The 26065-nt window shown below is 40.8% G+C and overlaps 1 protein-coding gene across 1 annotated transcript; it reads right to left on the reverse strand.

The window, feature by feature from the left end:
- Nucleotides 1-24404: 24404 nt before the first annotated feature.
- Nucleotides 24405-24767, reverse strand: LOC138910322 (uncharacterized). The gene has a single exon (XM_070201553.1). It carries the CDS (start codon nt 24765-24767, stop codon nt 24405-24407), a length of 363 nt encoding a protein of 120 aa, XP_070057654.1.
- Nucleotides 24768-26065: the final 1298 nt, after the last annotated feature.

The raw sequence follows: 26065 nt of genomic DNA on the forward strand, positions 1-26065 counted from the left end.
TAAGATTAATACGAGAGGATGTACAATTTCAATTTAGCAGTTAAAGATTTTTCACAAAATTCAAGTACGTGAAATTTTAGTCTTTTACTATTTTCTCTAACAATTACAATATAGTTCTAATACTTTAATTAAATAAAGGATACAATTAACACATGTAATTCATTATTTGAGACCTAAACTACCCGAACTTTAGCATAAATAGTAGCTACGCACAGACTCTTATCACCTCGTGCGTACGTAGCCTCCACAATTAGCAACAATTATTAATTTAAATCACTTATGGGGTAGATTCCCCCTTACAAAATTAGACACGAGACTTTCCTCGCTCCGAAGCTCCATAGCCGGCTCCAACGCCACTTTAATACCTCAAACCGATGCTTGTCGATCCAAAACTATGCAACAAAGGTGCAACCAATCAAAATGTGCTATAATACCTATAATTAATCAAATTTAACAAATTTCGAATTCCACTCGAAAGGTTGACAGTGGGGCCCACATCTTGGAACCCGACGAAACTCACAAAATCCGACAACCCACCGAATTATGAGTTCAACCATATAAATTTCACTCAAATCTGACTCCGAATTGGTATTCAAAACTCAAAAATTCATTTTTATGAATTTATAGAAATTTCCTTCGATTTCTCTTGAAGATTCGATAACCATGCACCAAAAATGAAGATTAATTCAAGAAATATAATTACAAGGGAGACAAGAACACTTACCCCAAGTTGTGTGGAAAAATTCCTCTCCAAAATCGCACAAATCGAGCTCCAAAATCCGAAATGGCCAAAAATAGGGAAACCCCGAATTTATGCTTCTGCCCAGCGACTCCCGCATCTGGGACAAGAGGTCGCATCTGCGCCTCTCGCTTTTACGGAAATTCTTCTGCACCTGCGGCTCTTGTCGCTTCTGCGGCTATAGACCTCGCACCTGCGCCATCGCAGGTGTGCAACTCTTTCCACTCCTGCGGTTCTCAGCAGTCTTGGGCCCTTCCGCTTCTGCGAGTCATTCACCCTCCAATTCAAACTTAATGAACTTTGAAACTTCAACTCCTACAATCGATGCTGAAACCTATCAAATCACGTCCGATTTACCTTAAATTTTACACACAAGCCATATTTGACATTACGGACCTACTCCACCTTCCAGAATCGGAATCCGACCCCTATATCAAAAAGTCTACTCCCGGTCAACTTCTCAAAATCATCCAAATTTCGCTCATTAACGCCGCAATGACCTACGGACCTCCAAATCCACATCCGGATGCGCTCCCAATACCGTAATCACCATACGGAGCTATTCCCAAACTCAAAATCCCAAACAGACATCGATAACATTGAAATGCACTTCAACTCAAATTTATGAAATCCTTCCAAAAATGGAAACTTCCATAATAAGCGCTGAAATGCTTCTGGGTCATCCGAAACCCGATCCGATCATACACCCAAGTCCAAATTCATCATACAAACCTATTGGAACCGTCAAATTCTAATTCCGAGGTCGTTTTCTAAAAATGTTGACCGAAGTCAAACTCGCCCTTTTTAAAACCAACTAAGGAACCAAGTGCTCCGATTTCAACCTGAACACTTCCAAGTCCCGAACCAACCATCCCTGCAAGCCATAAATTAGTAAAGCACATATGGGGAGTCTTATTTAGGGGAACGGGGTTCTAACAGTCAAAACGACTGGTTGGATCATTACACCGATTGTTACTGATTTTAGGATCGAAACAACCTCCTTGGTACCGGGCCGATGTGAGCCGGTCTTGAGGTACATATGCATAATTACTGAGGACCTCCTTGCCAAGGTTAAAAGAACTGTAACTTGAACAATAAGCATGGGGTATTTCCTTCGCCCGAGGAATCGATCACTACCTGCGTTGAGGGTTTCATAACTGTTTACACTTACCCCTTGGCCAGGTCCATCCTTCCTTCTGGAGAATAGTGATTCTCCTTCGATTTTTCGTAAACAAAATCGAGGGATGTCCTTTCACCCCCGATCATCTTATGCACCTTTACAGTCCTCGACTCTATCGAGGAGTGGTGATCAAGCTTGCTCGTCGGGCCAACAAAGCCCCGTTCTCGAGTATAGACGAGGTTTGTGACCGAGGTTCGATGGGCTGATTTGTCTGAATAAGGACTTCGGACCTGATCTCTGCGGCAGACATGTTGTTTCCTGAGAAATGGAACATGAATCGTGAGTAGCATTTTGCCTTGATTGTTCAATTTTGCTATTTTACTTCTTTTCTTCTTTCCTCATCTATGTTTTTGGTGTTGCAGTTGTGGCCCAGATGCCGGACCCAATTCCGGAACTCAAGCAATGGGTCGAGGGCCTGGTGTTATAGAGACCATACTCTGAGCGTGCTTGGATGGAATTATCAAAGGGTCGATGGGAGGCCCGTAATCATGGTATGTTTCTCTCTTAGAACGGTTATCGTCCGGGCTTCTTCTCGAGCTTACTCAACATTTTTCCTTTGTAGGCCTCGGGAAGGATGTTGCGATGAGGCCCCCATCTGGTGACGAAGAAGTCTTTCCCCAACCACCTGCTTAGAATTAGGCCAAAGAGAAGAAGAGAAAAAGGGCTCGAATTCTTCGGGCTCAGAAAAGAAAAAACCGGCGAAGAGGTCTCGCAAGCCCAGGGGGACACCAGTGCTATGCCTTAGGACTCAATCCATCGATTAAGGGATGAGTCCGAAGAAGAGGAAGATAATTCCAAACTGGTGGCCCGTGTGCGGGCCGATGTCACCATACAAGAAGTTCTTGAACCGGCGGGTGCTGAAGTTGAAATATCACGACATGAGGAGGTCGGCGAGGGAGCTCTAGTGTCACGACCCGAAATTTCCACCTTCGGGACCGAGATGACACCTAACATTTCACTTGCTAGGCAAGCCAACGTTAGAATAATCTTAACCATTTTTAAACAAATTATATTAAAGAGAAGTCCATTACTGAAATAAAGTCCGAAAGACCATAACAAACGAATCATTCAATACATCCCCGAATCTGGTGTCACAAATGTACGAGCTTCTAGACTAATACAAATAAAGGTCTGAATAAACTTCAAGTTGTTTGAAAGAAAACACACAGCTAAAATAAAGTAGAAGGGGACTTCAGAGCTGCGAACGTCGTGCAGCTATACCTCAAGTCTCCACTGGTAGCTGAATCCAAGCAAATCTACAGTACGCCGCTGAGACAAACTCCGAAATATGCACAAGAAGTGCAGAGTGCAGTATAAGTACAACCGACCCCATGTACTCTGTAAGTGCCGAGCCTAACCTCGACGAAGTAGTGACGAGGCTAAGGCATGTCGCTTACATTAACCTGTACGTAATAATAATAATAATAATAATAATAATAATAATAATAATAATAATAATAATAATAATAATAATAATAATAATAATAATAATAATAATAATAATAATAATAATAATAATAATAATAATAATAATAATAATAATAATAATAATAATAATAATAATAATAATAATAATAATAATAATAATAATAATAATAATAATAATAATAATAATAATAATAATAATAATAATAATAATAATAATAATAATAATAATAATAATAATAATAATAATAATAATAATAATAATAATAATAATAATAATAATAATAATAATAATAATAATAATAATAATAATAATAATAATAATAATAATAATAATAATAATAATAATAATAATAATAATAATAATAATAATAATAATAATAATAATAATAATAGAGGTAAGACAGGTAAATCACGTCAATAATTGAAATCATTTCAGTAGTCACAATCAATTATTTCTTTTCTCATTTCCTTGCGGCGTGCAACCCGCTCTAACAATATAAACTTAAAATATAATCCGTTGCGGCGTGCAACCTGCTCCAATAATATAATCTTAAAATATAATCTGTTGCGACGTGCAACCCACTCCAACAATATAAATTTAAAATATACTCCGTTGCAGCGTGCAACCCGATCCTCCAATATATTCATTTTCATTTCTGTTGCGGCGTGCAACCCGCATCAACAATATAATTTAACAACTATTAAATATAATAAAATACTCCAATAAATACTACATTCAGTAAGAAATTATTGGGCAACAAAGCACACAATATTTATAATTTATTTGGGGAAACAAGTAATGACAAGTAGCAATTAATTGTGAAAATCAAGAAGAAAATGGGCAATTGTATATTTAATGTGCTAAATGTCAAGTAGCAATTAAGACACATAATTCAAATAAACATATAGCAATTATCGCATGAATTCAAGACATAATATTGGACAAGAAATATGAGAAAAATAATTAATATAATAATTAAGTCATGATTTAAAATAATTTATGATTATTAGATACATATGCAAATAATAAATTTTGACGACGTATAGGCACTCGTCACCTCGCCTATACGTCATTACACATGAAATTTACTTTACAAATAATTCAAGAGTTCTATTCCCTCAAGTCAAGGTTAACCACGACACTTACCTTGTTCTGCAATTTTAAATGATCACTCAACCATAACTTTTCCTTTCGAATTATTCTCCAAACCAATAAAACTTAGCAAATTATTTACCAACAATTCAATTTGAGCTTTAGAAATTATTCACAATTCGAAAGAGACTTAATTTAAGTCATTTTCGAAAAAGTCAACCAAAAGTCAACGCGGGACCCACTTTTTCGGGAACCGGCAAAAAAAATTACGAAATCCGAAATACGAGTTCAACCATACAAAAATTATCGAAATTCGACATCTGATTGCCCTTCGAATCCTAAAATTTTAGTTTATGAAATTTCTATAATTTTTCCCAAATTTTCATCTCAAAATACTAATTGAATGATGGAAACAATGATATATTCATGTATATTAACCAAAACTGAGTTAGACACACTTACCCCGATGATTTTCTTGAAAAACCCACGAAACATCGCCACAAACCGAGCTCTCTATGTCCAAAAATGAAAAATAAAATGAAACCCTCATTTATAAAGTGTACAAATCTGGTCTTCCATTGTGCTGACCGCACATTTTCTTGTGCGGTCGCACATTCCAAGTTCTGCGGCCGTGGTTGAAATTGTGCGGTCACACTTCTATGGTGACTGCACTACCAGGCTTTAAAAATTTGACCATAACTTTCTGTACAAATGTCCAAATGATTCATAGTATACCTTTTTGGAAACTAGATTCAAAGGGCTACAACTTTCCTTTTTTAATCTTCTCCAAATTCCTTATAGATTAAAAATATAAGCTTCCAAAGTCGGACCAGCGAACCTGCGAAATCACCTTTTTGGTCCGCGATTATAAATCTGCGGACTGCATAATTTCATCTGCAGTCCACACAATTCCTACCGCCCTAGCACTTTGGGCGTTTGCGGCCTCACTTGTGCACTATAAAATGTGCCCTCCGCACTTCAACTGTAATGACCCAATCGGTCATTTTAACTTTTAAAAACCTGTTCCCTAAAATAAAACTTCCCGAATATGCTTTTATTAATTTATAACTTGCAGGGATGTTGGTTCGGGATTTGGAAACGTTTGGGTTGAAATCGAAATACTTGGTTCCTTAAGTTAGCTTTAAATGGACAAGTTTGACTTCAGTTAACATTTTGAGAAAACGACCCCGGAATCGGGATTTGACGGTTCCAATAGGTTCGTATGATGATTTTGGACTTGGGCATATGTCCGAATCGGGTTTTGGATAACCCGGGGGCATTTTGACGCTTAATAGTAAAAATCAACTATTTTAAGATTTAAACTTCTTTAAATTTGGTTTGGAGTAGGATTTTTAGTAATTGAAGTCCGTTTGGAATTTCGAGTTTGGGAATAGTTCCATATAGTAATTTAAGACTTGCACGCAAAATTTCGTGTCATTCCGAGTAGTTTAAGTATATTTCGGCGCATTGGAAGTAAATTGAAGAACTTGAAATTCTCAAGTTTGAATCAATTTGGTTTAGGGTATGATTCTTAGATTTGATATTGTTTTACGCATTCCGAGAGTTTGAGCGAGTCCGTTTTATGATTTCAAACCTGTTGGTATATTCGGGCGGGGTCCCGGGGACCCCAAGTGTCAATCGGACGAGGCTCGGACCAAGTTGGAAGTTGGGAGCCAAAACTGAAGCTCCCAGCTACTGTCAGAATCGCACCTGCGCTTGGCCAGTCGCAGGTGCGACATTCGTAGATTCGCAGAACCATCGCCGCAGATGCGGAGAATTTGCGCACCTGCGAACGCGTAGGTGCAAAACTGTGTGCGCAAATGCGAGAATTGACCAGGCAAGTGGAACTCGCACCTGCGAGGATTTTTCGCAAGTGCGAATGATGCAGATGCATTCAAACCTCCGCAGGTGCGAAAGACCTGTTTGGCAGAAAGCTTAATAGAACACGAATTCACCATTTTTGCCATTTTTTTTCCATTCTTGGGCGATTTTGGAGCTTTTTGAGAGGAGATTTCAACTAACAACTTGGAGGTAAGTTAATTCTACACCCCTTGAGTTAAATACATAGATTATAAGTAGATTATAACTAGTAAATCTTAGAAATCAAAGGTTTAAGTGAAAAACCTAGATTTTTATAAAAATACGATTTTAACCACAAAAATAGTTATAGAATTTGGTAGAAATTATATATTTGAGTTCTTGAGATTACGGGTAACGTTTCCATCAGAAAATTTCTAGAATTTGGGCACGTGGGCCCAAGATAAATTTTAGGAATTTTACCATTTCAGATAAGGTAATTTATTTAATAGATGAATTTTGAATTTTTGAACATATATTAATTATTTTATATAACTTTTGGATAGTTTCGGATTTTTCAGCATTGAATCGAGAATTTTACTCGACGCGATAATCGAAAAGTGGACTTTGAGACGAGTTAAGTCTCTTGTCTAATCTTGTGAGGAGAAAATTACCCCATAGGGATTAAATTGAATAATTATTGCTAATTGCGGGGGCTACGACACAAGGTGATGAGAGTCCGTGCGTAGCTACTATAAATGCTAAAGTCCGGGTAGTTTAGGACTCAAAGCATGAATTACTTGTATAAATTATATTCCTTGATTAATTAATATATATATATATATATATATATATATTTATTAGTATTAATTGATATATATATATATATGAATATATTGTGAATTGTTAGATAAAGATATTAAAGGATGGAAATCTCATATGCTTGATTTTCTGTTTAAATCAATTAATTGTTAAAAGAAATTATTCTCCTCCCAAATTTATCTCATAATAAATATACTCTCCTTCCAGAGGTACATAAGAAAATGTCCTCTTTTCTTGTGCAGCGGGCCGAACGCCTCGGCAGGATAGATGCATCTATGGATCGCGCCGCACGTCCCTCGGCAATGTACACAACACTCTGGATCGGGCCGTACGTCCTCGGCAGAAATCGTGCTTAATAATAATAATTACACGATACTTTAATAATTTATTTCAGTTTGCGAAGCTAATTGATAAATTGGAAAATCCTTGGAATTCAATGAATTTTTATTCTTGCTTGTTAAGGAATTAATTGTTATTCCTGTAAACGAGATTTAATTGATAAATTAGAAATTATTTGAATTGAAGAAATTTAATTAATATATTGCGAATTGCTACATTTGAAGGAATTTGATTATTTTCGCTGATTAAATAAATTATTGTAAATTCTGTAAATCATGCTGATTTAAATATCCTAGTTGTATTTCAATTATTATTATTGACCCATAGTGAGTGTCAATGTCGGCTATCTCGTCTCTACCACTTCGAGATTAGGCTTGATACTTACTGGGTATACGTTGTTTACGTACTCATACTACGCTTGCTGCACTTTTTGTGCTGGACTTGAGGCAAGTACTAGTGGGGGACTTATCGTCTTACGCCCACGCTATTCAGGGGGCATAGTGGTGAGCTGTCTTTCTGAGCTATTCTGTAGCTACTAGTGTCTCTCCTTGTACTTTTTTTATTCTGTCTATTTTTATTTCAGACAGTATTTGAGGTTTTGTATAATCTACTAGATGCTCTACACTTGTGACACCAGGTCTTGGCACACACATTGGTAGAATTTGGGTTTTATTATTTTTCTTGGTTACACATTTTGTCAATATATGCTTAATTTATTAATTTGGCTTGTCTAGCTGTAGTGTTGGGCGTCATCACAACCTATAGGTGAAATTGGGTCGTGACAACATGGTATCAGAGCACTAGGTTCACGTAGGTCTCAAAAGTTATGAGCAGGCCTAATAAAGTCTTGCGGATCGGTACGGAGACGTCTGTACTTATCTTCAAGAGGCTATAGGGTGTTAGGAAATTACCTTTCTTCATATTCCATCGTGCAATTGATGTTGTTCTAAATGTCCTTCTTTTATTCTTTCTCAGATGGTGAGAACGCGCTCGAATGAGGTTCTAGGCCAGGGAAGAGCCACTCCCCCAGTTGCTAGAGGCCGAGGGAGGGCTCCATCCCGTGGTAGAGGGCAAGGACGTCCCTGGATTGTTCTAGTTATGCCGCCAGTGGGTCCAGCAGAGAACCCTATTATTGAGGAACAGGATGAGGTGCCTGTGGCAGAGTTAGCTCTGGTGGATTTTACATCTGCACTGGGATTTCAGGATGTCATGGATCGTATGCTGCGGTTCATGGACAATATGACTCAGGTCGGTTTATTTTCGGCAGACCCAGCCACATCTCAGGCGGGTAGGGGAGCACAGACCCCTACCGCGCAGGCTCATGGACATGCAGCTGCTGTATATTAGACCCAGGGTGCACTACCCGTAGGTGGAGCCCAGCCAGTAGCAGCAGCTACACCTGAGCCCAGGCCAACTGTAGTCACCGATCCTGAGAAATTATTAGACCGATGGACTAGACTACATCCCCCTGTCTTCGGGGGTGAGCGACATGAGGATCCACAGGATTTCATTGATTGTTGCAAGGATAGACTATACAACATGAGGATATTAGGGTCTCATGGGGTAGACTTTGCTACTTTTCAGCTAGAGGGCAGAGCCCGTAGATGGTGGCAATCTTATGTTCTTGGCGGACCAGCAGATTATCCTCCCATGACTTGGGACAGGTTCATCCGTATCTTCTTGGACAGGTATATTCCACCCTCCTAGAGGGGAGCGTTGCAGTTTCAGTTTGAGCAGCTCCATCAGGGTCAGATATCAGTGACTGATTATAAGGCGAGGTTTTCTGAATTATCTCGCCATGCACTTATGATACTCCCTACTGAGGCGGAAAGAGTGCAGAGGTTTGTAGCCGGTTTACATACCGGTATTCAGGCCACTATGGCTTGAGAGGTTGAGATGGGTACTTCTTATGAGCGAGTTGTGGAGATAGCCCGGAGGATTGAGGGTGTGCGTCAGCGGAGCTGATAGCAGATTATGAGAGATAAGCGGTTCAGGTACTCTGGACAGTTCAGAGGTGCTTCGTTTGGGGGCAGAGGTCAGTTCGTAAGGGGGCAGTCTAGCAGACCCCCATTTCCAGCACCACCACCACCTCGAGGTGCTCCAGTGCGATCTTATCTCAGTGCTATACGAGAGAGTTCCTACCGCCCACAAACTATTCAGGGTCCTACCAGTGGGTATTCAGTTCCCCAGGGCTAGACACTTAGTCAGCATCCCATCGCATCGAAGAGTTGTTACGAGCGCGGGGATCCCAATCACATACGGAGGTTTTGCCCTAGGCTTCGGAGTAGACTTGTACAGCAGGGTCAGCAGCCTATGCTTACCGGACCAGTTGCTCCACCAGTAGTCCGACCACCAACAGGTGGAGGACAGGTGGGTAGGGGTCATCCTAGAGGTGGAGGTCAGCCAGGCGGAGGCCAGCCAGTTGGCGCTCCAGCTCGGTTCTATGCTTTTTTGGCTAGACCAAATGCAGAGACCTCAAATGTTTTGATTACAGGTATTATTTCTTTTTGCGGCAAAGATGTCTTAGTATTATTTGATCCAGGATCCACGTATTTATATGTGTCGTCTCTATTTGCTCTATTCCTCGGTGTTTCTTGTGAGTCCTTGAGTACTCATGTATATGTGTCCACTCTTATAGGCGATTCTGTTATTGTGAACCGGATCTACCGGTCTTGTATTATTACATTATGTGGTTATAAAACTAGAGCAGATCTCTTATTGCTCGAGATGATCGATTTTGAAATTATTCTGGGTATGGACTGGTTATCTCCATATCATGCTATTCTAGATTGTCATGCCAAAATTGTTACCTTGGCTATTCCATCTTTGTCTAGGCTGGAGTGGAAGGGTTCGTCGGTTAGTTCATTTAATCGGGTTATTTCTTTTATAAAGGCTCAACACATAGTTGATGTTGTTTGGCTTATCTAGCCTATGTTCGGGATACTACTGCAGAGACTCCGGCTATTGATTCAGTGCCAGTAGTTCGGGAGTTCTCCGATGTATTTCCTTTAGATCTTCCAGGTATGCCACTTGATCGTGATATTGATTTTTGAATTGACTTGGCTCCAGGTACCCAGCCTATATTTATCCCACCGTATCGCATGGCTCCGAAAGAATTGAAAGAATTGAAAGAACAACTTGAAGAGTTACTAGCGAAAGGGTTCGTCAGACCAAGTGTATCGCCTTGGGGTGCACCGGTATTATTTGTGAAAAAGAAGGATGGAACAATGCGGATGAGTATTGATTATCTCTAATTGAACAAAGTCACTATTAAGAACAAGTACCGTTGCCGCGTATTGATGATCTATTTGACCAGTTGCAGGGTGCTAGGGTGTTATCTAAGATCGACTTGAGGTCGGGGTATCATCAGTTGAAGATTCGAGATTCGGATGTTCCGAAAACTGCTTTCCGTACTAGATATGGTCATTATGAGTTTCTGGTAATGTCTTTCGGTTTGACTAATGCCCCGGCAGCATTTATGGATCTGATGAACAGGGTATTCAGGCCATATATTGATTCGTTTGTCATTGTCTTCATTGATGACATGTTGATTTACTCGCGCAACAAGGAAGAACATGCGCAGCATATTAGAGTAGTGCTTCAGACATTGCGGGAACAAAAGCTATATGCAAAGTTCTCTGAATATGAGTTTTGGCTAGAGTCTGTAGCATTTTTGTGAAACATTGTATCGGGCGAAGGTATTAAAGTTGATCCCAAAAATATTGAGGCAGTTCAGAATTGGCATCGTCCCACTTTGGTGACTGAGATCAGGAGTTTTCTGGGTTTAGTAGGTTATTATCGTCAGTTTGTGGAAGGTTTTTCATCTATTGCAACACCTTTGACCAAATTAACCCAGAAGGGTATTCAGTTCCGATGGTCCGATGATTGTGAGTGAAGCTTTCAGAAACTCAAGACAGCATTGACTGTAGCACCACTGTTAGTGTTACCTTCTAGTGCGGGGATGTATACAGTGTATTGCGATGCTTCACGCGTTGGTTTGGGTTGTGTATTAATGCAGGAAGGGCGAGTTATTGCATATGCTTCACGTCAATTGAAGCCCCACGAGCAAAATTATCCGGTACATGATTTGGAGTTAGCTGCGATTGTTCACGCCCTTAAGATTTGGAGGCATTATCTTTATGGGGTGTCCTGTGAAGTTTATACTGATCATCACAGTTTGCAGCATTTGTTCAAGCAAAGGGACCTAAATTTGAGGCAGCGCAGATGGCTGGAATTACTAAAAGATTATGATATTACTATCCTATATCATCCAGGTAAAGCAAATGTAGTTGCAGAAGCCTTGAGTAGAAAGGCGGAGAGTATGGGTAGTTTGGCTTTCATTTCAGCAGAAGAGAGGCCATTAGCTTTGGATATCTAGTCCTTGGCCAACAGACTTGTACGGCTAGATATTTCAGAGCCCAGCTGAGTTCTTGCATGTGTCGTAGCTCAGTCTTCACTATTTGAACAGATCAAGGCTCGCCAGTATGATGACCCACACTTAATGGTTCTTCGAGAAATGGTAATACGAGGTGGTGCTAAGGAAGTTACTATTGGTGCGGATAGTGTTTTGCGACTCTAGGATCGTCTGTGTGTTCCTAATGTGGATGAACTGAGGAAAACGATTCTGGAAGAGGCACATAGTTCTCGGTAATCTATTCATCCAGGTGCTACGAAGATGTATCGTGACTTGAGGCAGCATTATTGGTTGCGACGAATAAAAAAGGACATAGTTTAGTATGTAGCTAGGTGTCTAAATTGCCAGCAAGTTAAATATGAGCACCAGAGGCCAGGTGGCCTACTTCAGCAGATGACTATACCATAATGAAAATGGGAACGCATCACCATGGGCTTTGTAGTTGGGTTGCCGCGGACCTTGAGGAAGTTTGATGCAGTTTGGGTGATTGTTGACAGGTTGACCAAGTCGGCACATTTTATTCCTGTTGTGACTACGTATACTTCAGAGAGGTTGGGCCAGATTTATATTCAGGAGATAGTTTGGTTGCACGGTGTGTCAATTTCCATCATATAGAGGCCCTCAGTTTACTTCACATTTTTGGAGAGCAGTACAGAGTGAGTTGGGGACCCGTGTAGAGCTCAGCACAGCCTTTCATCTGCAGACCAACGGGCAGTAAGAGCGGACAGTTTAAATTTTGGAGGACATGCTCAGGGCATGTGTGATTGACTTTGGAGGTCAGTGGGATCGTTTCCTGCCTTTGGCCGAGTTTGCCTATAATAACAGTTACCAATCCAGCATTGAGATGGCTCCATTTGAGGCTTTATATGGCCATCGATGTCGTTCACCTATCGGATGGTTTGAGCCTGGTGAGGCTAAGTTATATGGTACTGATTTGGTAAAGGATGCCTTGGAAAAGGTAAAGTTGATTCAGGAGCGACTTCGTACAGCACAGTCCAGACATAAGAGTTACGCGAATCAGAAAGCGCGTGATATATCATTTATGGTAGGTGAAAAAGTTCTCTTGAAGGTTTCGCCGATGAAGGGAATTATGAGATTCGGGAAGAAGGGCAAGTTGAGCCCAAGGTTTATAGGCCCATTTGAGGTGTTGAGACGAGTTGGGGAGGTTGCTTATGAGCTTGCATTGCCTCCCAGTCTATCGGGAGTTCATCCGGTTTTCCATGTATCTATGCTCCGGAAGTATCATGCTGACCTATCACATGTGTTGGACTTCAGCACCGTTCAGCTAGATCAGAGTTTGGGTTATGAAGAAGAGTCATTTGCCATTGTTGATAAACAAGTTCGCCAGTTGAGGTCCAAGAGGATTTCTGCAGTAAAGGTCCAGTGGAAGGGCCAACCAGTCGAGGAAGCCACTTGGGAGGCCGAGGAGGACATGCAGAGCAAATATCAACACTTATTTAACACTCCAGGTAATATTCTAAACCCGTTTGAGGACGAACGTTTGTTTAAGAGGTGGAAAATGTAATTACCCAACCGGTCATTTTAATTTTTAGAAACCCGTTCCCTAAAATAAAACTCCCCGAATATTCTTTTATTAATTTATGACTTGCGGGGATGGTTGGTTCGGGATTTGGAAGCGTTTGGGTTGAAATCGGAACACTTGATTCCTTAAGTTAACTTTAAATGGACAAGTTTGACTTCGGTCAATATTTTGAGAAAACGACCCCAGAATCATGATTTGACATTTCCAATAGGTTCGTATGATGATTTTGGACTTGGGCGTATGTCCAAATCGGGTTTTGGATAACCCGCGAGCGTTTTCACGCTTAATAGTAAAAATAAACTATTTGAAGGTTTAAACTTCTTTAAATTTGGTTTGGAGTAGGATTTTTAGTAATTGAAGTCTGATTGGAATTCCGAGTTTGGGAATAGTTCCGTATAGTAATTTAAGACTTGCACGCAAAATTTCGTGTCATTCCGAGTAGTTTAAGTATATTTCGGCGCATTGGAAGTAAATTGAAGAATTTGAAATTCTCAAGTTTGAATCAATTTGGTTTAGGGTATGATTATTAGATTTGATATTATTTTACGTGTTCCGAGAGTTCGAGCGAGTCCGTTTTATGATTTCAAACCTGTTGGTATGTTCGGGCGGGGTCCCGGGGACCCCGAGTGTCAATCGTACGAGGCTCGGACCAAGTTGGAAGTTGGGAGCCATAACTGAAGCTCCCAGCTACTATCAGAATCGTGCCTACGCTTGGCCAGTCGTAGGTGCGACATTCGCAGATTCGCAGAAGCGGAAAAGGGAAGGGGAGGCCATCGCCGCAGATGCGGAGAATTTGCGCACCTGCGAACGTGCAGGTGCGAAACTGTGTATGCAAATGTGAGAATTGGCCAGGCAAGTGGAACTCACATCTTCGAGGATTTCCCGCAGGTGCGAAAGCCCCAGATGCATTCCAACCTCTGCAGGTGCGAAAGACCTGTTTGGCGGAAAGCTTAAAAGAACGGGAATTCACCATTTTTGCCTATTTTCTTCCATTCTTGGGCGATTTTGGAGCTTTTTGAGAGGAGATTTCAACTAACAACTTGGAGGTAAGTTAATTCTACACCCCTTGAGTTAAATACATAGATTATAAGTAGATTATAACTAGTAAATCTTAGAAATCAAAGGTTTAGGTGAAAAACCTAGATTTTTATAAAAATGAGATTTTAACCACGAAAATAGTTATAAAATCAGGTAGAAATTATATATTTGAGTTCTTGAGATTACGGGTAACGTTTCCATCCGAAAATTTCTAGAATCTGGGCACGTGGGCCCGGGGTGAATTTTAAGAATTTTACCATTTCGGATAGGGTAATTTATTTAATAAATGAATTTCCAATTTTTGAACATATATTAATTATTTTATATAACTTTTGAATAGTTTCGGATTTTTAGGCATTGAATCGAGAATTTTACGCGATGCGATAATCGAAAAGTGGACTTTGAGACGAGGTAAGTCTCTTGTCTAATCTTGTGAGGGGAAAAATTACCCCATAGGGATTAAATTGAATAATTGTTGCTAATTGCGGGGGCTACGTACGCACGAGGTGACGAGAGTCCGTGCGTAGCTACTATAAATGCTAAAGTCCGGGTAGTTTAGGACTCAAAGCATGAATTACTTGTGTAAATTGTATTCCTAGATTAATTAATATTAATTGATATATATATGAATATATTGTGAATTGTTAGATAAAGATATTAAAGGATGGAAATCTCATATGCTTGATTTTCTGTTTAAATCAATTATTTATTAAAAGAAATTATTCTCCTCCCGAATTTATCTCATAATAAATATATTCTCCTTCCGGAGGTACATAAGAAAATATCCTCCTTTCTTGTAGAGCGGGCCGAATGCCTCGGCAGGATAGATACATCTATGGATCACGCCGCACGTCCCTCGGCAGTGTACACGACACTCTGGATCGGGTCGTACGTCCTCGGCAGAAATCGTGCTTTATAATAATAATTAGACGATAGTTTAATAATTTGTTTCAGCTTGCGAAGCTAATTGATAAATTGGAAAATCCTTGGAATTTAATGAATTATTATTCTTGCTTGTTAAGGAATTAATTGTTATTCTTGTAAATGAGATTTAATTGATAAATTAGAAATTATTTGAATTGAAGGAATTTAATTAATATATTGAGAATTGCTACATTTGAAGGAATTTGATTATTTTCGCTGATTAAATAAATTATTGTAAATTATGTAAATCATGTTGATTTAAATATCCTAGTTGTATTTCAATTATTATTATTGACCAATAGTGAGTGTCAAAGTTGGTCATCTCGTCTCTACCACTTCGAGATTAGGCTTGATACTTATTGGGTACACGTTGTTTACGTACTCATACTACACTTGTTGCACTTTTTGTGCAGGACCTGAGGCAAGTACTAGTGGGGGGCCTATCGTCTTACACCCACGCTATTCAAGGGCATAGTGGTGAGCTGCCTTTCTGAGCCATTCTGTATCTACTAGTGTCTCTCCTTGTATTTTTTTAATTCTGTCTATTTTTATTTCAGATAGTATTTGAGGTTTTGTATAATCTACTAGATGCTCTACACTTGTGACACCAGGTCTTGGCACACACATTGGTAGAATTTGGGTTTTATTATTTTTCTTGGTTATAAATTTTGTCAATATATGCTTAATTTATTAATTTGGCTTGCCTAGCTGTAGTGTTGGACGCCATCACGGCCTATAGGTAAAATTGGGTCGTGACATCAACTGTTCCATAACATCGTCAGAGTGCCGAAATGTCCGGACTCGCTCAAAACTCACCCCAGAACTCATTCGAGCCACTCGGGATCCCGTTCAAATATACCAATAAGCCTTGTAACATAATAAGGACTTACTCAGGGTTTCAAATCACATCAAGAAATATCGAAATTACAATTCACACCTCGATTCGGACTTATGAGTTTCAAACTTTTCAATTTACAAAACTCGTGTCGAAACATACTAAATAAATCCGAAATGACTTCAAATTTTGCACACAAGTCATAAATGACATAACAGAGCTATTCCAATTTCCAGAATCGGATTCCAATCCCGATATCAAAAAGTCAAATCTGCGGTCAAACATTGGAATTCTTTAGCCTTTAGATTTCTAGTTTTTGTTAAAGATGTTAATTCGAGCTAGGGACCTCCGAATTCGATTCCGGGCATACGCCCAAGTCCCAAATCACGATACGGAGCTACCAAAACTATATAAACACTGATCCGGCTCCATTTTCTCTAAACGTTGACCGAAGTCAATTCAAATGAGTCTTAAAGCTCTATTTCACATTTTAATCAATTTTTCATATAAAACTTTCCGGAAAAATTTACGGGTTGCGCACGCAAGTCGGGGAATGATGAATAGTGCTATTCGAGGTCATCGAACATAGAAATGAATTTTTAATTTAAAAATGACATATTGGGTCATCACATTCTCCGCCTCTAAAATAAACGTTCGTCCTCAAACGGAATTAGAATAGTACCTGAGCTGGTGAAAAGGTGTGGATATCTACTCCGCATGTCAGACTCAGGCTCCCAAGTAGCTGCCTCAATGGGCTAACCTCTCCACTGCTCTCCAACTGAAGGATAACTCTTAGACCTCAACTGTCGGACCTGCCGAGCTAGAATAGCTACCGGCTCCTCCTCATAAGTCAAATCCTTGTCCAATTGGACTGAGCTGAAATCTAACACATGGGACGGATCACCGTGATACTTCCGTAGCAAGGATACATGGAATACCGGATGAACTGTTGATAAGCTAGGTGGTAGTGCAAGCTTGGAGGCTACTAGGCTACTTCACCCACCCTTTCAAGAATTTCAAAGGGTCCAATATACCTAGGGCTTAACTTTCTCTTCTTTCCGAATCTCATTACACATTTTATAGGTGAAACCCGGAGCAATACTCTTTCTCCAGTCATGAATGCAACATCACAAACCTTACGGTCGGCATAACTCTTTTGCCTAGACTGAGCTGTGCGAAGTCAATCCTAAATAATCTTGACCTTATCCAAGTCATCCTATACCAAATCGGTACCCAATAACCGAGCCTCTCCCGGTTCAAACCAGCCAACTGGTGAATGCAAACTCCGCGAGTGGCAGAAACTGGTCCCATGTACCCCCATAGTCAATAACACAAGTGATCAACATGTCCTCCAATATCTGAAAATTGCGCTCGGACTGCCCGTCCATCTGAGGGTGAAAAGATGTGCTCAACTCAACCTGAGTACCCCCTCTCATTGCACTGCCCTCCAAAACTGCGATGTAACCTGAGTGCCCCTATCTGAAATGATGGAAACTGGGACACCATGTACGTGAACAATATCTCGGATGTAAATCTCAATCAACCGCTCTGAAGAGTAAGTAGTACCAACTGGAATGAAGTGCGCGGACTTGGTCAGCCGATCCACAATAACCCAAATAACATTGAACTTCCTCGAAGTCCGTGGGATCCCAACTACAAAATCCATGGTGATCTGCTCCCACTTCCACTCCGGAATGTCTAATCTTTGAAGCAAGCCACCCGGTCTCTGATGCTCATACTTAACTTGCCGACAGTTGAGACACCGAGCTACAAACCCAACTATATAGTTATTATGAGAACAAGCAACACAAGAGAATTCTTGAAGAATCTTCTAGTTCTTCAGTATATGCTTATCTGAATTCTCAAATAGCTCATTTAAAAATGGCAAATGAAAACTTCAAGTTTATCATGTCATGTGCTATCTCTAAGTAAACTTCTGGTTTACTATGGCATAAATTTTTGCATTAGTAAACTTCTGATTTACTGTGGCTACTTTTGTATCAGCGAATTTCTGATTTACTATAGCTACTTTTGCCTCAGTAAAACTTCTGATTTACTGTGACTGCTTTTGCATTAGTAAACTTCTGGTTTACTGTGATACATATATTTCTTCATATGGAGCCATCAGAATGCTCGACTGGTAGCTATTATTATAGGCAAACTCCGCAAGTGGCAAGAACTGATCCCAAGAACCTCCAAAGTCTATAACACAAGCGCGAAGCATATCTTCCAATATTTGAATAGTGTGCACTAACTGTCCGTCTGTCTGTGGTTGAAATAATGTACTCAACTCAACCCGTGTACCTTACTCACACTGTACAGCCCTCCAGAAGTGCGAAGTGAACTGCGTACCTCGATCAGAAATGATAGACACGGGCATACCCTGAAGGGGGACAATCTCACGAATGTAAATTTCAGCTAACCGGTCCGAAGAATAGGTAACTACCATTGGAATGAAATGTGCTAACTTGGTCAACTTGTCCACAATGACCCAAACTGCGTCGAATTTCCACCGAGTCTGTGGGAGCCCAACAACAAAATCCATAGTGATACGCTCCCAATTCCACTCAGGAATTTCTAACTTCTGAAGCAAACCACCAGGTCTCTGATGCTCGTACTTGACTTGTTGACAATTTAGACACCGAGCTACATATGGAACTATATCCTTCTTCATTCTCCTCCACCAATAATGTTGCCTCAAATCTTGATACATTTTGTAGGCACCTGGATGAATAGAATACCTGGAACTATGTGCCTCTTCAAGAATTAATTCACGAAGCTCATCCACATTAGGCACACAAATACGACCCTGCATCCGCAGAACTCCATCTTCCCTCACAACAACCTGTTTGGCACCACTGTGTCGTACCGTGTCCTTAAGGACAAGCAAATGAGGTGTCACGACCCAATTTCCCCTCCGTTTGGGTATCGTAATGGCACCTAATCTTAAGGACTAGGTAAGCCTAACAATAATTAAAACAACAACATTATTTAAATAGAATCTCTTATAGTTCCCAAAACCGATAGTACAAGTCATAAGCTCTATAGAGTGTTTGCTAGAAAACTTCTAAATACAACTGTCCAGAAATAAGAATAAACAGTGCAAAACAAAAAGTTGAAGGTGACTCCGAAGCCTGCGAACGCAGCGGCATGTTTACCTTGAGTCTCCGCAACAACAGTCCACACAACTAGCTAACGAACAATTACCTCGATCTGCATAACAAAATATGTAGAAGAGTAGCATGAGCACACCACAGCGGTGCCCAGTAAGTATCAGGACTGACCTCGGTGAAGTAGTGACGAGGACTAGTCAAGACACCCACTGGTCTAATAAACTGAACAAGCATAAGTATAGGGATGACATAACATGACATCTATCTAAGGACCCCGCGATATGGCTAACGACATAGCAACTGCAATAAGGAAGGAAAAACAGGAAGTAACAGCGGAACACCAGAATAAGACACAGAAGAATGAACGAAAACACAACCCAAATCCAGAAATCAAAATACAGTAAAGGCAAGTAGTAACTCAGCAGCTACAATAGTTTTCACATCAGGTCTCAGCCAACAACCCTAATAAATTAGTCAAATCCTTCAAGTGTAAACTTTCACCCGTAAGTTTTTAAATTGAGGTCTTTAGAATATAATCCTTTCCAATAAAAATTATTTTTTAAATATACTTCCTTCAAATAAATATCTTTCAAATATAGTTCTTTCAAGATAAAACCTTTCAAATATAAACTTTTCAAATAATTAGCCTTCAAACATAGTTCTTTCAAGATAAATACTTTTCAAGTATAACCCTTTCAAATAAATATCTTCAAACATAGTTCCTTCAAGATAAATACTTTTCAAATATAAAATCTTCAAGTAATATCCTTCGAGTATAAGTCACCCTGCGACACCTAAGCATGGAAGATTAGCAGCTCCGAATACAAATATAACCATAGGGGAAATCTACCAGGATACCGTCCCGTAGTCCCGAATTAATTATGCAAGATAGGGGAGATCTCCAGGAATACGTCCGTAGTCCCAATTTAAATATGCAATGCTGGGGGATCTCCAGGAATACGTCCGTAAACCCAAAATAAATATGCAATGCTGGGGGATCTCCCGGAATACGTCTGTAGTCCCAATTTAAATATGCAGTGCTGGGGGATCTCTCGGAATACGTCCGTAATCCCAATTTAAATATGCAGCGCAAACAACAAGATAACAACTATAACATGACAGAAACCTCGTACATCACCACAGCGAGTACAAAAGCAACAATGACAGAAATACAAGGCACGACGAGCAAATCAACTCAAGAATTTAAATCATAAGAACGGTAGAACTCATTCACAAGGAATAACCACAGTAAAGAATGCTAGGCACAAGGAAAACTGCTTAACAAAGGAAAACAAAACAAAAATGTAGCAAAAATTCCACAATATTCAAGTCAACAATAAGAAGCCAACACGAGTCAAATAGTTCCAAATAATGGCAAGTCAACTAAGATATAGGTTATCTAAACTCCTTTTGAGGTTGAGCAATTACGAGGAAAATTCAACAATTCAAGTAAGGATAAGCAGCGGAAGATAATCATAACTCCAATTAAGACTAAACAATTATAGGATGAGAAAATAATGATTTCAATTAAAAATAAGCAGCTATGAAAAATATAGCACGACGATAGAAGAGGTAAAATATTTGGTTAAGTCGAATAAGGATCATATAGACAGTAAGAGTGAATCCTAAAGCAATTATCTCTAATCAAAGCATGTAGAGGTGAAACTAGCAAATAGGAATTCAAACGTATCAAAAATAACATCATACACAGTGAATATAAGGACATAAGATCCCTAAAAGGCCAACTTTCCACAAATAAGTCCGAGCACGCACTCGTCACCTTGCGTACACAGACTACAATCAACATAGATGACACAAATCCTAAGGGGTAGTTCCCCCACACAAGGTTAGGCAAGATACTTACCTCGAGTCAAGCTCAATCAATCCGTAAGAATGCTCTTTCCACGAATATCCGGCTCTGAATAGACCAAATCTAGTCAAAAGCAATTACATATCATATTTACAATCATAATAGACTCATCTAATTAATTAAATCAATACTTTAACAAAAATTCTGAAAGTCGCCCTAAAACATCGACATGGGCCCACGTCTCGGAATCGGGTAAATGTCATAAATATGAAAGCTCATTCACTCACGAGTCTAACCATATCGAATTTACTAAAATCCAACACCAAAATCCCGATCAAAACCCCAAAATTCGGCCTAAGAACTTTTCTCAATTTTTCACCCCAAATCCGAATTTAAACGATGAATTCTAGCATAGATTAGTGGAATATAACCATAAGGGAGTTAAGAATCAATACCCAAAAACTTCCTTCGAAAATCTCTCCAAATTCCGCCTTCTATCGAGCTCTCAATCAAATTAGTGAAGTGAACTTCAAACCCTCGAATCTGCCCCTTTTCTGCCCAGTTATCTCGCATCTGGGACCTTGGGTCGCACCTGCGACGCCGCACCTGCGAAATTTCCTTCGCAAGTGCGGAAACGACTTAAGAGGGCTGGGTCCGCTTCTGCGAAAAAAGGGCCGCACCTACGAGTGCGCGCCTGCAGACTATTGTCCGCTTCTGCGATCTCCTCCGCGCCTGTGTGACCCTAACACATCTGCGGGCATCGCAGATGCGGAATTCACCTCGCACCTGCGACCCCTGGCACTCTTCCATTTTTCCGCTTTTGCGCTTGCCTCCCCGCATGTGCGATCACGCACCTGCGGTCTCTCCACCGCAGGTGCGAAAATGACAGATGCCTGAAGACTTCAGCAGTAACACAAATCCAACTTTTGATCCGTTAAGCACTCGAAACTCACCCGAGCCCCCCCGGGACCCAGACCAAACATACCAACCAATCCTAAAACACCATACGAACTTAGTCGAACCCTCAAATCACATCAACTAGTGCTAAAATCACGAATCACCTTCCAATTCAAACTTAAAGAACTTGAAACTTTAAATTCCTACAACCGATGCCGAAACCTATCAAACCACGTCCGAATGACCATACATTTTGCACACATGTCACAAATGACACTACAAACCCACAACCACTTTTGGAAATCCATTCCAAGCTCGATATCAAAATTTCCACTATCGGCCGAAATCGCCGAAAATCTAACTTTCGCCAATTCAAGCCTAAATCTACTACAGACCTCCAAAACACATTCCGGACGTGCTCCTAAGCTCAAAATCACTCAACGGAGCTAACGGAGTCGACAGAATTCCATTCCAGATCCGTCTTCACACAGTTCCGACTACGGTCCAAATTCTAAGACTTAAGCTCTCATTTAGGGACTAAGTATCCCAAATCACTTCGAATCACCCGATAATTGAATTCAACCATGCACGCAAGTCAAGGCACATAATACGAAGCTGCTCAGGGCCTTATGCCGCCGGACGGGACTTAAATTCTAAACAAGGACCGGCCGGGTCGTTACATCCTTCCCCTCTTAAACAAACGTTCGTCCTCGAACGTGCTAAGAATCGCCTCGAAGTCTTCAATCACCGAAAGCACATATTCAACATGCACCCGCGGGGGACCCCACATCACCCCAATCCACATAAGACTAACGACACCATCCCAACTATAATTTATCCTTTCTATCAACACCGATAAGCCTTAGAGTCAAAAATTCTCACCTTTCATTTGTCTTCAAAAGACCCGATTCTAAATCCATAACCGATATCAGTCTCAACCAGCTGTAACAACTCATGCCTACACCCACAAAGTACAACCGCACAATAAGACACACCACACATAGGCTCATAATAACATTTTTTACCACAATAGTTCCCCGAAATCAAAACCATCACCGGCAATTAGCCTCATATCCGTTAGAACCATGTTTCAACCTCCACAACACTGACAATGATGCAAAAAAACACGAAGACCTCTTAACTATAAACCTGAATCACCAAGTCACAACTAACACCACCGAGCACACACACCACAAGCAAAAACTCAAAAAGCACATAACGAGAATGACTGAATACGTAAAGAGAAACACATAAGAGAAATATCAAACAAGCCCGACAGGCACAACTCTCTAACAGTACCATACTACGAATCAATTTTAAATAGGAAAAATCAAAGTATATGAACAAATCACAAGAATCTCATATCTTGATATAACTTCCACCGCGGCACGCAGCCCGGCTCAAACATATCAAATCACCTGGAATCGCGAGGGTCTCACCCTCAACTCTGAATCACAAGTCGAATACATATCATACCAATGGAAATCTTTCACTAATTCAATTCTGTCAATAAAATCACAACACTTACTAAACCCTTACCCCGGTAGAGTATCAAATTACAAATCGTAACCAATTTACTCAGGAATCACATCAAACCTGCCATAATGGACAACATGAATTCACTTATAGTCTCGAAACTTTCGCTAATGAATAGAAACAAACGATAGACACGGTCTACCACTCATAGAGTCTCCCAACAGGGGTAAACACCTAAACATAATACTAAGTCATGAACTCACCCATAGGTGGGACAAAAAATAGGGGAACTCGCCCCGATAAGCATAATCGAATCAAAATACGAATGGTGCCCCTCTGTAACAAATCAAAAGCATACTTGTATGACATCATCTGGCGAAGTGGCCTCAAGCCAATTATATGAAACACATCAACGGGTTGGGCCTTCCCCTCTTGGGTGCCCTCTACTTGCCTGAATACTCTGATGTGCCACACCTGTCCGGAATCTAGGACAATCTCTCACCCTGTGGCTGGTATCTCCACACTCAAAGCAACCTCTCTGCTGATGTGGCTGTGGGAACTATGTGGTATGGCTACTATGAGACCCATGAGCACCTGACACACTGTGCGAAGCCTGAAGTGCAAACCAAACTGGCTGACCCACAAAACCTCTACCATGTCGTACCCTGCCTCCAAAATAAGGACCAGTAGATCTCTCCGGTCTACGAACCCTCCTCACCTCCCTGTCCTCTCTCTCTTCTGATCTCGCATGTACTCCCTCTCATGGCCCCGAATGTCCTCTATACGGCGAGCGATCCCTACCACCTGCTGAAATGAAACATCTGACTCTAACTCCCTAGCCATACTGAACCGAATATCATGCCTGAATCTATCAATGAATCTACGGACACACTCTCTAACTTTGGCGACCAAAATAGGTGCATGCCTGGCCAAATCACTGAATCTCACGGCATACTCTACACTGACATAGTGCCTTGGCGCAGCTGCTCAAACTCTGTACGCCATGCATCTTGACGGGACTGAGGTACAAACTCTCTCAAGAACATCAATGAACACTGAACCCATGTAAGTGAAGCTAACTCGGCTGGGCTACCCATCTCATATGCCTGCCACCACTGATAAGCCGCTCCCTTAAGCTGAAATGTAGTGAAAGTAACCCCACTTGTTTCAACAATATCAATAGTGCGGAGGATGTTATGGCACTCCTCCAGAAAACCCTCTGCACTCTCTGAAGCCAAACCACTAAATGTAGGAGGGTTATACCTCTTGAACCTTGCAAATCTAAGCTGCCCTTCCTCGGATGCTACTGCTCTGACCATAAGCTAAACTGGAACCACGGCCTGTGTTACCATGACACCTGGAAATTGACCAACGTGAACTCGCTGCTTTGGAGTGTGGGCGGCGGGTGTATGGGCTCCTCCCTCGGTCTGTGAAGTAACTGGTGCAACCGAAATATCCCCGCCTGAGCCAATATACCAAATAAGCTCAGGAACTGTGCTAAAGCCTCCTGAAGTCCGAGGGTAATAGCAGGCGCCTCCGGTTCTTGCCCCCAACTGGAACTACTAGCAGCTCCCCAACTGCTCCTCTGGTAGGTGCCATAGCTGCGGCACGTGCTCCTCGTCGGCCTCAACCTCTGACCATAGCGGCATCTACTCCGAGGGTAACATCATCAGGAACTGCAGCTTGTATCCTCACCATTTGTGAGAGAATAGAATGGTAAATTTCAAACTTCAAGATCAATGAACTCGCACGATAGGAATGAAGGAAGTGAAATTGTCCTAATAGTTCCGTAGCCTCTCAAAGATAAGTACAGTCGTCTCCGTACCAATCCGCAAGACTCTACTAAACTCGATTATGACTCGTAGCACCAATGAACCTAGGGCTCTGATACCAACTTGTCACGACCCAATTTCCCCTTCGTTTGGGAATCGTGATGGCACCTAGTCTTAAGGACTAGGTAAGCCTAACAATAATTAAAACAACATCATCATTTAAATAGAATCTCTTATAGTTCCCAAAATCGGTAGTACAAGTCATAAGCTCTATAGAGTGTTTGCTAGAAAACTTCTAAATACAACTGTCCAGAAATAAGAATAAACAGTGCAAAACAAAAAGTTGAAGGTGACTCCGAAGCCTGCGAATGCAGCGGCATGTTTACCTTGAGTCTCCGCAACAACAGTCCACACAACTAGCTAACGAACAATTACCTCGATCTGCACAACAAAATATGCAGAAGAGTAGCATGAGCACACCACAGCGGTGCCCAGTAAGTATCAAGACTGACCTCGGTGAAGTAGTGACGAGGACTAGTCAAGACACCCACTGGTCTAATAAACTGAACAAGCATAAGTATAGGGATGACATAACATGACGTCTATCTAAGGACCCCGCGATATGGCTAACGACATAGCAACTGCAATAAGGAAGGAAAAATAGGAAGTAACAGCGGAACACCAGAATAAGACACAGAAGAATGAACGAAAACACAACCCAAATCCAGAAATCACAATACAGTAAAGGCAAGTAGTAACTCAGCAGCTGCAATAGTTTTCACATCAGGTCTCAGCCAACAACCCTAATAAATTAGTCAAATCCTTCAAGTGTAAACTTTCACCCG

The sequence above is a fragment of the Nicotiana tomentosiformis genome, chromosome 4 (assembly GCF_000390325.3).
Source record: "Nicotiana tomentosiformis chromosome 4, ASM39032v3, whole genome shotgun sequence".
NCBI classification, from domain to species: Eukaryota; Viridiplantae; Streptophyta; class Magnoliopsida; order Solanales; family Solanaceae; genus Nicotiana; species Nicotiana tomentosiformis.

What these genes read in the sequence shown, in the direction of transcription:
- LOC138910322 (XM_070201553.1), bottom strand. Translation starts at nt 24,767, where the DNA reads ATGGTCAGAGCAGTAGCATCCGAGGAAGGGCAGCTTAGATTTGCAAGG.